This window comes from Sciurus carolinensis, chromosome 3, assembly GCF_902686445.1.
Source record: "Sciurus carolinensis chromosome 3, mSciCar1.2, whole genome shotgun sequence".
Lineage (NCBI taxonomy): Eukaryota > Metazoa > Chordata > Mammalia > Rodentia > Sciuridae > Sciurus > Sciurus carolinensis.
This window is the reverse complement of record NC_062215.1, coordinates 127,281,321-127,296,790: the sequence shown is the minus strand read 5'-3', so window position 1 is coordinate 127,296,790 and position 15,470 is coordinate 127,281,321. Positions and strand designations below refer to the sequence as shown.

Below are 15,470 nucleotides of genomic sequence, written 5' to 3'. Positions count from 1 at the left end.
GTCCATGCAGTTTTTAAAAAGCATTTTTATTACATCTACAGTAAAACTATGTTGTAATAAAACTATGTTATAAACATTTTGGAAAAGAAGAAAAATCACCCACAATCCCATAGATTAGAATTTAAAATTTTTCTTCTTTGCTTTTTCATCCTGTGTATATTCTATATGGTTGTATTCTTACTACACATAACATTTTGTAAGCTTCTTTTTTATATACCATACAACCATAAGCACCCACTACTTATTATATCATTTCCATAAAAGCAACTTTTATACATGTGAATGTTTAAAATCTGTAATGATCATTTTCACATTTGAAAAATTATTTTTACATAGTTATTTACCAATTATCTTAATGTGAAAACCTCTGAGGGTTTCAGTATTCTAATTGAAGAGCATAACATTTGCATGAATATTGCATTTCTTGACACTGAATATAGAGTTGAACTCTATACAACTTTTTATGCCTCTTGTTGGCTGCTCTAGTCCATTGATTTGCTTAGAAAGTAAAGCCCTCCTACTTAGAGACTCGAAGAACAGCTACATTGCAAATAGTCAATCCTATATTAACATAATTAATATTTAAATTATATAAAACCATTTCATTCAGCAGTAGTCCTAGAAGCTTTTAGTTTAGTTCCAAGCTCCTAACCCCCTTTACTTCTAAACAACCATTACTTAGAGAACTTGTACACTTCCACATTAAAATTCTAACCCCTCCTGTGCTGCTCATTGATTGATTATCACCCAGAAAAAAAATCTCTTTTTTTACCTCTTAGAGAAGAAATGACCCAAAGTGACCATGCCATTCTTTGCTCCTCTCCTGCTGCTCCCTCACAAAGTTTCCATTTTATTCTCCCTTCAGCTTCTACTAAAACTGTAGCGGCCAATAACTATTACAAACTTACTTCACTTTAAATTATTAATTGCAGGGGGAGAAACAACTCAATTATAGACACAAAACCTTAATTCCTTCATAACCGTATTTGTCTCCTTTTTAAAATCAGAGAGTGACACAGGTTGAGTTCACCGAAGACAGTTTGAAATCTTTTCCTCTTATTTCCAGATGTGCCGGGTCCTGTTGGAATACCATTCCTCTCTGACAACCTAACCAATGACTCCTGCAAACTGACATGGTTTTCTCCAGAAGATGATGGGGGTTCTCCAATCACCAACTATGTCATTGAGAAGCGAGAAGCTGACCGCAAAGCATGGACCCCAGTGACATACACAGTCACCCGACAAAATGCTACTGTCCAGGGTCTCATTGAAGGAAAAGCCTACTTTTTCCGAATCGCGGCCGAAAATAGTATTGGCATGGGCCCATTTGTCGAGACACCAACTGCACTTGTCATCAGAGATCCAATAAGTAAGTACAACTTAAAAAAAGTTTAATCACTTTACTCATTTAATAAGACCATGGTGACAAAATTTGTATATAAATGCCTTAGATTTCATTTACTTAATAAGTACTTATTTATATGAAATAAGTACTTAGTTATATGAAAGATTATAGAATTATATATGATTCATCAAATCCTCTCTGTGTATACCATGCTGATTTTTTTTTTAAATTCCACTTAGTAGCTTAAGTAGAAACTAAATTATTTTCCTAACTCTAAAACCACCAACTCTGGAGACCTTTCCTAAATTAGTTTTAATGAACTTCTATTTCCTCACCTAATTTTCCTCATTCTAATTTTCATTGAGAAAATTTTAGATTGTATAGGGCCCTTTTTAGCTTGCATAGTTATATGATGAGTCACTTCCGTTATTTATTGAAGCAGATAGTTTAATCTTTAAATGCAGTCCTCGGAAAGGAGTGTTTACTACCTTCTGTTACATTCTTAATATGACACTTTTTTCACTTTATTCATACTTGCAGCTGTACCAGAGCGACCTGAAGACCTGGAAGTCAAAGAAGTTACTAAAGATACTGTAACTTTGACTTGGAATCCTCCTAAATATGATGGTGGATCAGAAATCCTTAACTATGTCCTAGAAAGCCGACTCATCGGAACTGAGAAGTTCCACAAAGTTACAAATGACAACTTGCTTAGCAGAAAATATACAGTTAAAGGCTTAAAAGAAGGCGATACCTATGAATACCGTGTCAGTGCTGTCAATATTGTTGGGCAAGGCAAACCATCATTTTGCACCAAGCCAATCACTTGCAAGGATGAGCTAGGTATGTGTCCGCTACAGTTTATACTTTGAAAATTTGTGCATTCATAGAGTTGCCATAGACATCAATAAAAATGACTTGTGTTTATCTTTTTAACTTTTAGCTCCCCCAACGCTTGATCTCGACTTCAGAGATAAGCTCACAGTTCGGGTTGGTGAAGCTTTTGCCCTCACTGGCCGTTACTCAGGCAAACCAAAGCCTAAGGTTAGTTGGTTCAAAGATGAAGCTGACGTGTTAGAAGATGAGCGTACTCATATAAAGACCACTCCAACAACACTTGCTCTAGAGAAGATCAAGTCCAAACGTTCGGATTCTGGCAAATACTGTGTAGTTGTGGAGAATAGTACAGGCTCCAGGAAAGGATTCTGTCAAGTTAATGTTGTTGGTAAGTATTATTTGACAAGGATAATAGACTGTCTGTTCCCTCAAAAGTGGAAGTAGAAACAACACTTTGTGCTCTGATTTTCTTTTCTGCAGACCGTCCTGGACCACCAGTAGGACCTGTCCATTTTGATGAAGTAACCAAAGAATATATGGTTATCTCCTGGAAGCCACCTTTAGATGATGGAGGAAGTGAAATCACCAATTACATTATTGAAAAGAAGGAGTTGGGAAAAGACGTTTGGATGCCTGTGACATCTGCAAGTGCTAAAACAACATGCAAAGTTCCTAAACTGCTTGAAGGAAAAGATTACATTTTCCGTATACATGCTGAAAATCTGTATGGAATAAGTGATCCTCTGGTGTCTGATTCAATGAAAGCTAAAGATCGTTTCAGTATGTACTGTTTCCAAGATACCAATTCTTGATGTAGTTAACAGAAAAAACTAAACTTCTAACATATTTTGCTAATATTTGTTATAGGAGTTCCTGATGCACCTGAGCAGCCGATTGTTACAGAAGTCACCAAAGACTCTGCATTAGTAACCTGGAACAAGCCACATGATGGAGGAAAGCCTATCACCAACTACATCCTAGAAAAGAGGGAAACAATGTCTAAACGATGGGCTAGAGTTACCAAAGAGCCTATCCACCCATACACTAAATTTAGGGTTCCTGATCTTCTAGAAGGATGTCAGTATGAATTCCGAGTTTCTGCAGAAAATGAAATTGGTATTGGAGATCCAAGCCCACCATCCAAACCAGTCTTTGCTAGAGATCCAATTGGTATAGTATCAAAGCTTCATCCAGTTTTCTTTATGATCCAACATTTTTCCTATCTATGTTCTAACACCTTGTTTTTTTTTTTTTCTTTAATTTTTATGCAGCTAAACCAAGTCCACCAGTTAATCCTGAAGCAGTAGATACAACATGTAATTCAGTTGATCTAACTTGGCAGCCACCACGTCATGATGGTGGGAGCAAGATACTGGGTTATATTGTTGAATACCAGAAAGTTGGTGATGAAGAGTGGCGAAGAGCCAATCACACTCCCGAGTCATGTCCTGAAACTAAATATAAAGTCACTGGTCTTCGGGATGGTCAAACCTATAAGTTCAGAGTGTTGGCAGTCAATGAAGCTGGTGAATCAGATCCAGCTCATGTTCCAGAGCCAGTGCTAGTAAAAGACAGACTTGGTGAGTAAAATGTTTTTCATCAGCATGTGCAAGGAAAATGGGTTCCAGACTGAATATGCATAATTATAGCATGCATTAACTAATCAAACTTGAACATACTGTTATCTTTATTCTAGAACCCCCTGAATTGATTCTTGATGCCAACATGGCAAGAGAACAACACATCAAAGTTGGTGATACTTTAAGACTTAGTGCCATCATCAAAGGAGTGCCATTCCCAAAAGTAACCTGGAAAAAGGAAGACAGAGAGGCTCCAACTAAAGCACGAATTGACACTACTCCAGTTGGTAGCAAGCTTGAAATTCGTAATGCTGCCCATGAAGATGGTGGAATTTATTCCTTAACAGTAGAGAATCCAGCTGGTTCCAAAACTGTCTCAGTGAAAGTACTTGTATTAGGTAAGAATTTTAATCCTTATGCCATGAAAAGTAAATTTTGATACACATTTATCTCTTGTCTGGATTAAATTACTTTTATAATTATTATTTAACACTTTTCAGATAAACCTGGGCCACCTAGAGATCTGGAAGTCAGTGAAATTAGGAAAGATTCTTGTTACCTTACTTGGAAGGAACCCCTGGATGATGGTGGTTCTGTTGTGACAAACTATGTAGTTGAGAGGAAAGATGTTGCCAGTGCTCAGTGGTTACCTCTTTCAACTACATCAAAGAAAAAGAGTCATTTGGCTAAACATCTTACTGAAGGCAATCAGTATCTCTTCCGAGTAGCTGCTGAGAACCAATATGGACGTGGTCCTTTTGTTGAGACACCTAAACCCATCAAGGCTCTGGATCCTCTCCGTGAGTTGCTTTCTCTGGATACAAAGTATCATTTAACTGTCTTTGGGAAAACTATTTATTCATCATGACTTCTTCTTCTTCTTTTTTTTAAAGATCCCCCAGGGCCACCCAAGGACCTACATCACGTGGATGTTGACAAGACTGAAGTCTCCCTTGTTTGGAATAAACCAGATCGTGATGGGGGCTCTCCAATCACTGGATATTTGGTGGAATATCAAGAAGAAGGTGCTGAGGACTGGATTAAGTTCAAGACTGTGAAAAACTTAGAATGTGTTGTTACTGGACTACAACAAGGAAAGACCTACAGATTCCGTGTAAAAGCTGAAAATATTGTGGGTCTTGGGCTCCCTGATACAACTATCCCAATAGAATGCCAAGAAAAACTAGGTAATTTTTGGATTGGCATTAATATTTTATTTCTTCTTTAAATCATTTGTAGTGTGAGAATTGAAACCTAACTTCCTCATGTTTACTTTCCAGTGCCTCCATCTATTGAGCTAGATGTGAAATTAATTGAAGGACTTGTGGTAAAAGCTGGAACTACAGTCAGATTCCCTGCTATCATAAGAGGTATACCTGTTCCTTCTGTAAAGTGGACAACCGATGGAAGTGAGATTAAAACAGATGACCACTACACAGTTGAAACTGACAACTTCTCATCAGTCCTTACCATCAAGAACTGCTTAAGGAAAGACACTGGGGAATATCAAATCACAGTTTCCAATGCAGCCGGCACCAAAACAGTAGCTGTACATCTTACTGTTCTTGATGTTCCTGGTCCACCAACAGGCCCTATCAATATTCTGGATATTACCCCTGAATACATGACAATCTCATGGCAGCCACCTAAAGATGATGGAGGAAGTCCTGTGATAAATTATATTGTTGAGAAACAAGATACAAGGAAAGACACGTGGGGTGTGGTCTCTTCAGGAAGCAGTAAGCTGAAGCTGAAAATCCCACATCTGCAAAAGGGCTGTGAATACATTTTCCGAGTTAGAGCAGAGAATAAGATGGGTGTTGGTCCTCCCCTTGACTCCACACCTACTGTTGCTAAACACAAGTTTAGTCCTCCATCTCCTCCTGGTAAACCAGTGGTTACTGACATTACGGAAAACGCTGCGACTGTGTCTTGGACCCTGCCAAAATCTGATGGTGGCAGTCCAATAACTGGTTACTACGTGGAACGTCGAGAAATAACTGGAAAGTGGGTGAGGGTCAATAAAACACCAATAGCTGACCTGAAGTTCAGAGTGACTGGACTCTATGAGGGAAACACATATGAGTTTAGAGTGTTTGCTGAAAATCTTGCAGGACTAAGCAATCCATCCCCAAGTTCTGATCCAATCAAAGCTTGCCGGCCCATTAAACCCCCTGGACCACCTATTAATCCTAAATTGAAAGACAAGAGCAAAGAATGGGCTGACTTGGTGTGGACAAAGCCCCTCAGTGACGGTGGAAGCCCCATTCTAGGATATGTAGTGGAATGTCAGAAACCTGGCACTGCACAGTGGGACAGGATTAATAAGGATGAACTCATTAGGCAATGTGCCTTTAGGGTACCTGGACTAATTGAAGGAAATGAGTACAGATTCCGTATAAAGGCAGCTAATATTGTGGGTGAAGGAGAACCAAGAGAACTAGCAGAATCTGTGCTTGCAAAAGACATCCTCCATCCTCCGGAAGTAGAGCTCGATGTTACTTGTCGTGATGTCATTACTGTCAGAGTGGGCCAAACTATTCGCATTCTTGCTCGAGTCAAAGGCAGACCTGAACCTGACATAACTTGGTCTAAGGAAGGCAAAGTATTGGTCCGAGAAAAGCGGGTTGACATAATTCATGATCTACCTCGTGTTGAATTACAAATTAAAGAAGCTGTTAGGGCTGATCATGGCAAGTATATCATCTCAGCCAAGAACAGCAGTGGACATGCCCAAGGCTCAGCCATTGTTAATGTCCTTGACAGACCTGGGCCTTGCCAGAATTTGAGGGTTAGCAATGTAACCAAAGAGAATTGCACAATTTCTTGGGAAAATCCACTGGATAATGGTGGCTCAGAAATAACCAATTTCATAGTCGAATATCGGAAACCAAATCAGAAAGGCTGGTCAATCGTTGCTTCAGATGTCACCAAGAGATTAATCAAGGCCAACCTTTTAGCCAATAATGAATACTATTTCCGAGTTTGTGCAGAGAATAAAGTCGGGGTTGGGCCAACCATTGAAACAAAAACTCCAATTCTGGCCATTAACCCTATTGACAGGCCAGGTGAGCCTGAAAACCTTCATATTGCAGATAAAGGAAAGACATTTGTCTATCTAAAGTGGCGGCGCCCTGATTATGATGGTGGCAGCCCAAATCTATCGTATCATGTTGAGAGGAGGCTGAAGGGCTCTACTGACTGGGAAAGAGTACATAAAGGAAGCATTAAAGAAACTCACTACATGGTTGACAAATGTGTTGAAAACCAGATTTATGAGTTTAGGGTACAGACAAAGAATGAAGGTGGGGAAAGTGATTGGGTAAAGACAGAGGAAGTTGTTGTGAAGGAAGACTTACAGAAACCAGTACTTGATCTGAAACTAAGTGGGGTGCTAACTGTCAAAGCAGGGGACACCATTAGACTTGAGGCTGGAGTTAGAGGCAAACCATTTCCAGAAGTTGCATGGACCAAGGACAAAGATGCTACAGATTTAACAAGATCACCGAGGGTCAAGATTGATACCGGTGCTGAATCATCTAAATTCTCCCTTACTAAAGCCAAGCGAAGTGATGGTGGTAAATACGTGGTTACAGCAACTAACACAGCTGGAAGTTTTGTGGCCTATGCCACTGTCAATGTTTTAGACAAGCCTGGTCCTGTAAGGAATCTGAAAATTACTGATGTGTCCAGTGATAGGTGTACTGTTCGATGGGATCCACCAGAAGATGACGGTGGCTGTGAAATCCAAAATTATATTCTAGAAAAATGTGAGAGCAAGAGAATGGTTTGGTCCACCTATTCTGCTAACGTCTTGATCCCAAGTGCTACGGTAACACGTCTCATAGAAGGAAATGAATATATTTTCAGAGTCCGTGCTGAAAATAAAATAGGCACAGGGCCTCCCACAGAAAGTAAACCAGTCACAGCAAAAACCAAGTATGATAGACCTGGTCGCCCTGATCCCCCAGAAGTCACTAAAGTAAGCAAAGAAGAAATGACAGTGGTTTGGAACCCACCTGAATATGATGGTGGAAAGTCTATCACAGGATACTATTTGGAGAAAAAGGAAAAACACGGAGTGCGCTGGGTTCCTGTTAACAAAAGTGCAATCTCTGAGAGACGTCTGAAAGTACAGAATCTCCTCCCAGGACATGAATATCAGTTCCGGGTCAAGGCAGAAAATGAGGTTGGAATTGGAGAGCCAAGCTTACCATCAAGACCAGTGGTGGCAAAAGACCCCATAGGTAAGATGTTCTTGTTTCTTCTAAATCTCGAGCATAGAGGTATTAGATAAAGTTTTGATATTATGGATTAACTCTTTTATTTTAACCAATATTTTTCCAAATAGACCTTTCATCAAATCTCCTAAAATGTATAAACAATGGTAGATTCTAATTTTGGGGGAGGAGGTAACCAGGGATTGAACTCAGGGACACTCAACCACTTAGTCACATCCCCAGTCCTATTTTGTACTTTTTTAGAGACAGGGTCTCACTGAGTTGCTTAGTACCTCACTTTGGCTGAGGCTGGGTTTGAACTCACCATCCTCCTGCCTCAGCTTCCCAAACCACTGAGATTACAGGCATGCACTACTATGCCCAGCTCTAATTTTTGCAAAGGAAACAAGGAGGACTCAGTAATTGAGAAAGTGAATGACCTATGTTTGATTAATTGAGAATCGACTATATAAAACTCCACATTAAAATATCACTACTAACATTTTTATTTAATTTATTTTCAGAACCACCTGGTCCACCAACAAATCTCAAAGTAGTTGATACAACCAAAAATTCCATAACACTTGCATGGGGAAAACCAGTCTATGATGGTGGTGCACCGATTATTGGATACGTTGTGGAAATGAGACCCAAAAGACCAGATATGTCACCTGACGAAGGCTGGAAAAGGTGCAATGCTGCAGCACAGCTTGTTCGCATGGAATTCACTGTTACCAGCTTGGATGAAAACCAGGAGTATGAGTTCAGGGTGTGTGCCCAAAACCAGGTTGGCATTGGGCGCCCTGCAGAACTGAAGGAGGCTATCAAACCTAAAGAAATCCTAGGTGAGGCTCTCCTGGGACACTTGACTCATTCTCACTTCATTTCTCATGATTTCCCCACATTCAGTAAAGTCAACTAATGATCTTAATGTCATTTGCAGAACCTCCGGAGATTGATTTGGATGCCAGCATGAGAAAACTGGTCATAGTGAGAGCAGGATGCCCTATTCGGCTATTTGCAATAGTAAGAGGGAGACCAGCTCCCAAAGTCACTTGGCGAAAAGTGGGTATTGATAACGTGGTCAGAAAAGGACAAGTTGATCTGGTTGACACTATGGCCTTCCTTGTCATCCCCAATTCTACCCGTGATGACTCTGGAAAATATTCCTTAACACTTGTGAATCCCGCAGGAGAAAAGGCTGTGTTTGTGAACGTCAGAGTACTGGGTAGGTTGCTAAAAAGCTTCTTCCTCCCACTTCGAAAACAAATTAGTTAAGAACACTGACAGACATGGATATCTGACTCTGTGGTTCTTTACAGATACTCCTGGACCTGTATCTAATTTAAAAGTTTCTGATGTCACTAAAACATCATGCCATGTGTCCTGGGCCCCTCCTGAAAATGATGGTGGGAGCCAAGTGACTCATTATATTGTGGAGAAACGTGAGGCAGAGAGAAAGACGTGGTCAACAGTTACTCCCGAAGTTAAGAAAACAAGCTTCCATGTAACCAATCTTGTCCCTGGGAGTGAGTATTTCTTCCGAGTAACTGCTGTCAATGAGTATGGCCCTGGCGTCCCAACAGATATCCCCAAACCAGTGCTGGCATCAGATCCTCTAAGTAAGTAATCTCCTTCCTTCCTCCTCCTAACTCTAGGCCCCTATTTTGGCAAGATACCAATACAATTTTAATCTACTACTGAAAGGGATTTAACTTACGGAAATTCTAATATCATAGTAAATATCTAACCTACCCAGGAAAGACTTTTTGACCTCTTTATGTTCAACATATTGAACTGCACGTTTTATACACGTTGAGACCAATGACATATTAAAACTCCTATGTATAAGAACAAAGGGTATTCAATTAGGTTGCCTAGATAATTTTCTAAATTGTGTTTTTCTTCTAGGTGAGCCAGATCCCCCAAGAAAACTAGAAGTGACTGAAATGACGAAGAACAGTGCTACATTAGCCTGGTTACCTCCCCTGCGTGATGGAGGTGCTAAAATTGATGGCTACATCATTAGTTACAGAGAAGAAGAACAGCCTGCAGATCGCTGGACCGAGTATTCTGTGGTAAAAGATCTCAGCCTTGTTGTCACTGGATTAAAGGAAGGAAAGAAATATAAATTCAGAGTAGCGGCCAGAAATTCTGTTGGAGTCAGCTTGCCAAGAGAAGCTGAAGGAGTATACGAAGCCAAAGAACAACTGTGTAAGTAGTCATTGCTTCATTAATATCATCTGATAGAAGTTCACTAGAATTTTCTGTGGTTATGTAGATATTTCTCTTTAAGGAATCTAGTTCCAGAAATACTTGGAAAACAGTAATAGCATGTAATATATAAATTGAAAATCATGACACAGAACATACATATACCTGTGTATACAAAAGAAGTTTCCTGAAATAATACCTTTCCTTATCTATGCAACATCTATTTCCTATTATATTGTATTTCATTCCTTTTGAAAATATTGGCTCTAATTCAAACATTAATTTGAACCCACAAGGGGTTGCAACATACAATTTGAAAAACATCAGCAGAGTTCCCCACCAAAGAGAACTTGATCCCTCCAAAATTAATGTATCTTTATTTTTCTTTTAGTACCACCAAAGATCCTTATGCCAGAGCAAATTACTATTAAAGCTGGGAAGAAACTTCGAATCGAAGCCCATGTATATGGAAAGCCTCATCCCATTTGTAAATGGAAGAAGGGAGAAGATGAAGTGGTCACATCCAGCCACCTGGCAGTGCACAAAGCAGACAACTCTTCAATTCTGATCATAAAAGATGTTACTAGGAAAGACAGTGGTTACTACAGCCTGACAGCAGAGAACAGCTCTGGAACAGACACTCAAAAAATCAAAGTCACAGTCATGGGTAGGTTAAGTATGAGACGAGTGGCCACTGAAACGTGAAGACCAGAAGCATTTTTTCCAACCAAATCCCTGTTCTTATATTTCTTTCTTCTTGGTTCACACAGATGCACCTGGGCCCCCTCAGCCTCCGTTTGACATTACTGACATAGATGCCGATGCCTGCTCCCTGTCATGGCACATCCCTCTGGAGGATGGAGGCAGTAACATCACCAATTACATCGTGGAGAAGTGTGATGTTAGCCGCGGGGACTGGGTCACAGCTCTAGCTTCAGTCACAAAGACCTCCTGCAGGGTTGGAAAGCTGATCCCAGGTCAGGAGTACATCTTCCGGGTCCGTGCTGAAAATCGATTTGGTATTTCGGAACCTCTCACATCTCCGAAGATGCTTGCTAAGTTCCCATTTGGTATGTATTATTCAGGGAGAAACAAAAATAATTGTTTTCTTTCTAGTCTGTTACTTAAAACAGAAACTGGCATTTCCCTTGTCTTCATCTCCAGATGTTCCTAGCGAACCAAAGAATGCACGAGTCACTAAAGTGAACAAAGACTGCATATTTGTTGCATGGGACAGGCCGGACAGCGATGGAGGGAGCCCCATCACTGGTTACCTGATTGAACGCAAAGAAAGAAACAGCTTGCTGTGGGTGAAAGCTAATGATACTCCTGTCAGGTCAACTGAATATCCTTGTGCTGGCCTTGTGGAAGGTCTTGAGTATTCATTCAGAATCTATGCCCTAAACAAAGCTGGCTCCAGCCCACCCAGCAAACCAACAGAATATGTAACTGCAAGAATGCCAGTTGGTGAGTATTTTTTTCAGTATTGTAGACGCACATTTACATCTTGGGGCCTCTGAAGATAACTACTTTTCAAAAATAGGCTCTCTCTCTCTCTCTCTCTCTCTCTCTCTCTCTCTCTCTCTCTCTCTCACACACACACACACACACACACACACACACACACACCATGAAATTATACTATATATAACTCTCCTTGAAGCATATAGCAAGGACTCAAGAGCTTCCTGGTTTGGGGATTATTAAAATGGGATGACTGTCATCCTGTTGAGTTTGTTAACTTAGCAGCAGGAGTGATAATGTGAAATAAGGAGTTTAAACTTCTGCAAAGAAGATATATACTAAGAATTTCTCTTTTGGTTTTAGATCCTCCAGGGAAACCTGAAGTTATTGATGTTACCAAAAATAGTGCATCCCTCATTTGGGCCCGCCCTAAGCATGATGGAGGCAGCAAAATTATTGGCTATTTCGTGGAAGCTTGCAAACTTCCTGGTGATAAGTGGGTCCGGTGCAATACCACACCTCACCAGATTCCCCAGGAAGAGTACACAGCTACTGGCTTAGAAGAGAATGCTCAGTACCAATTTAGAGCAATTGCCAGAACTGCAGTAAACATCAGCCAGCCTTCTGAACCCTCAGACCCAGTGACTATCCTCGCAGAAAATGGTAAGATTCCATTGTGTATTATAGGCAAAGATGTACAACATTCATGATGTTCATTTCTCCTGATAAAATGCTAAATCTACACATATGGAAAAAAGAAAAATGAAACCTTAGGTACTTCATATGTAACACTAAAAAGTATGATTATAGAGAATGTAAACATGCTAAACTAGAAAGCAGGATTCAGAATTTAGGACTGAATAATTTCAACATTACACATTCATAGATGACAAAGAAATGCATTTAAATGACATTATGGGAATTTACTTTTTTCTTTATATTTTCAGCACTGTCAGATTTCTATACTAAACTTGTGTTACTTTTATAATGAATACATTATTTAAAAATCATATTCTTTGTGGTTACCAGAGTTGGGGGAGCAGGGAGATGGGGAAAAGGGGAGATGTCAAAGGGTTCAGAGTTTCAGTTAGAGAGGAGGAATAAATTTTAGTGATCTATTGCACAGCACAGTGATCATAATTAATAATTTACATCTCAAAATTATCAAAAGAGTAGATTCTAAATGTTCTCACCACAGATAAATGCTAAGTAGGTAAGGTGATAGATACACTCACTAATTTGACTTAATTATTCCACAGTGCATGCATACACCAAAACATCATACTATACTCATAAATATATACAATTATTAGTCCATTAAAAATAAATGATAAATGCATTCTACTGTCACATATAACTAATCAGAACAAATTAAAAAAATACAAAAAAAGGCTGAAAAAAATATAAATCAGGTAAAAATTCCATTCTTGCAAGAGATTACATGAATTCCTTAATATTATTAGTAAGAATTACACAATATATTTTCACACATGTTAACACCTTTTTATCTCATTATTTTCCAGTTCCTCCCAGGATAGACCTGAGTGTGGCAATGAAATCTTTGCTTACTGTGAAAGCAGGAACTAATGTTTGCTTGGATGCTACCGTTTTTGGTAAACCAATGCCAACAGTTTCTTGGAAGAAAGATGGCACACCACTAAAACCAGCAGAAGGCATAAAGATGGCCATGAAGCGGAACCTGTGCACCTTGGAGCTGTTCAGCGTAAACCGAAAGGACTCAGGAGACTATACTATCACTGCCGAAAATGCAAGCGGTTCCAAATCAGCAACCATTAAGCTTAAAGTACTAGGTAACTAAAGCATTTAATTACAATCCTGTACTTAACCTTGGTTAATGGAGATGTATATAAGATTTACAAAGTAATATGTGACAAAGTTATATATCCTAATGTGTATTTCCTAAGCACAGAATCAATCTTATCTCAGAATAGTGTTTTAGTACTGAGAAGAGTATTAGAAATCATATGTTCCAGTTACCTAATTTTACATATGTGGAAACAGATTCTGAAAAATTAAGCAACTGTAAGGTCATAAAGGAAGTTAATGACACAAAGACCACAGCTCAGGTCTCCAGACTTCTACTCTATGTGGACTCCTCTGTATGTGAAAGACTTCACTTTATTACTTTTCTTTCAGATAAACCTGGTCCTCCAGCATCGGTTAAAATCAACAAAATGTATTCAGACCGTGCAATGCTTTCTTGGGAACCTCCTCTTGAAGACGGAGGCTCAGAAATCACCAACTATATTGTCGACAAACGAGAAACAAGCAGGCCCAACTGGGCTCAAGTCTCTGCTACTGTGCCCATCACCAGCTGTAGCGTGGAGAAACTTATAGAAGGCCATGAGTATCAGTTCCGCATCTGTGCTGAAAATAAATACGGAGTGGGTGATCCAATCTTCACTGAACCAGCAATTGCTAAAAACCCATATGGTAAGAAGGTTTTCCTGTAGTTTTACCTTTTCCGTTTTAAGTATTACCTGTTAGCTTGAGAAATTACTTTTCAATCAATCCCTGCAGACCCACCTGGACGCTGTGATCCTCCTGTCATCAGCAACATAACCAAAGACCACATGACAGTCAGCTGGAAACCACCAGCAGATGATGGTGGTTCACCCATCACTGGCTACTTGGTTGAAAAGCGAGAAACTCAGGCAGTTAACTGGACAAAGGTCAACAGAAAACCTGTCATTGAAAGAACAATAAAAGCAACAGGTCTCCAAGAAGGTACCGAATATGAGTTCCGAGTTACAGCTATAAATAAAGCTGGACCAGGCAAACCCAGTGACGCATCCAAAGCTGCTTATGCTCAGGATCCTCTGTGTAAGTTTTCATGAGAGTTCCATACGTGGGTTAAAATCAGCATTAAGCAACCAGGAAGGAAGTTTTGACTAAGGTTTTCTATTTTTGTTTTTTCCTCAGATCCTCCTGGCCCACCAGCTTTCCCTAAAGTATATGATACAACCCGGAGCTCTGTGAGTCTCTCCTGGGGCAAGCCAGCCTATGACGGTGGTAGCCCTATCATCGGTTATCTTGTTGAAGTAAAACGAGCTGACTCTGATCACTGGGTGAGATGCAATTTACCAGAGAAACTACAGAAAACTCGCTTTGAGGTTACTGGCCTGATGGAAAACACAGAATATCAGTTCCGTGTGTATGCTGTTAACAAGATTGGATTCAGCGACCCCAGTGATGTGCCAGATAAACACTGCCCCAAGGACATCTTAAGTAAGTATTACCAGGAAAAATACTTAGGGCTCTTCTTATCAGCCATATTCTAGGAGGGAGACTGGAACCCTGGTATATATTTATTTACAAGCTTTAGCATTGGTAACTCCAAGAGTACATTTTAGGAGAGCTGGGTGGGTTCTTCACCGTATCATAGAACAGCACAAAGGGAATGCAAGGTGATTTGTGGTTTTGAAAAGTTTTCTGTACATATATGAGAATTTCAAAGGAATATGTGATATAGCAATTTTTTTTCTGAGAACAGAGGATTTTTTTTAAAAAACTTAGGGAAGTATCATTCTCATGGTTTTCATTTACTCTTCTGATCTATCCTCTCCAAAAGAATGTAATTGGCAGACTCTCCATCTTAAGTTCCCTTCCCTTCTCTTCATCTATTCTCTGTAACAATCTCCTTTTAGTTACTTGGTATCATATTTTATCCACTTTCTACTTTTCTTCCTACATTGAAACAATAAAAGGAGTCAGATTATATGGAGGAGTACCCTCACTGAATACAAGAAACGAAAATGGAGTGGAGCCGAGGACCAGTCACCTACTTTC

At 39.7% G+C, this 15,470-nt stretch overlaps 1 protein-coding gene across 1 annotated transcript in view; it reads left to right on the top strand.

Annotated features, from left to right (window-relative positions):
• The window catches only part of Ttn (titin), a 265,315-nt gene that overhangs the window by 195,851 nt on the left and 53,994 nt on the right, over nucleotides 1-15,470 (top strand). Inside the window, 22 exon segments of the mRNA XM_047544703.1 lie at nucleotides 1,067-1,369; nucleotides 1,886-2,188; nucleotides 2,289-2,570; nucleotides 2,663-2,962; nucleotides 3,050-3,352; nucleotides 3,454-3,762; nucleotides 3,879-4,160; nucleotides 4,263-4,562; nucleotides 4,656-4,949; nucleotides 5,043-8,009; nucleotides 8,507-8,827; nucleotides 8,926-9,210; nucleotides 9,305-9,604; nucleotides 9,894-10,196; nucleotides 10,588-10,863; nucleotides 10,967-11,266; nucleotides 11,361-11,663; nucleotides 12,024-12,323; nucleotides 13,184-13,471; nucleotides 13,818-14,114; nucleotides 14,202-14,504; nucleotides 14,604-14,909. Coding sequence (XP_047400659.1) covers nucleotides 1,067-1,369; nucleotides 1,886-2,188; nucleotides 2,289-2,570; nucleotides 2,663-2,962; nucleotides 3,050-3,352; nucleotides 3,454-3,762; nucleotides 3,879-4,160; nucleotides 4,263-4,562; nucleotides 4,656-4,949; nucleotides 5,043-8,009; nucleotides 8,507-8,827; nucleotides 8,926-9,210; nucleotides 9,305-9,604; nucleotides 9,894-10,196; nucleotides 10,588-10,863; nucleotides 10,967-11,266; nucleotides 11,361-11,663; nucleotides 12,024-12,323; nucleotides 13,184-13,471; nucleotides 13,818-14,114; nucleotides 14,202-14,504; nucleotides 14,604-14,909 — 9,225 coding nt within the window.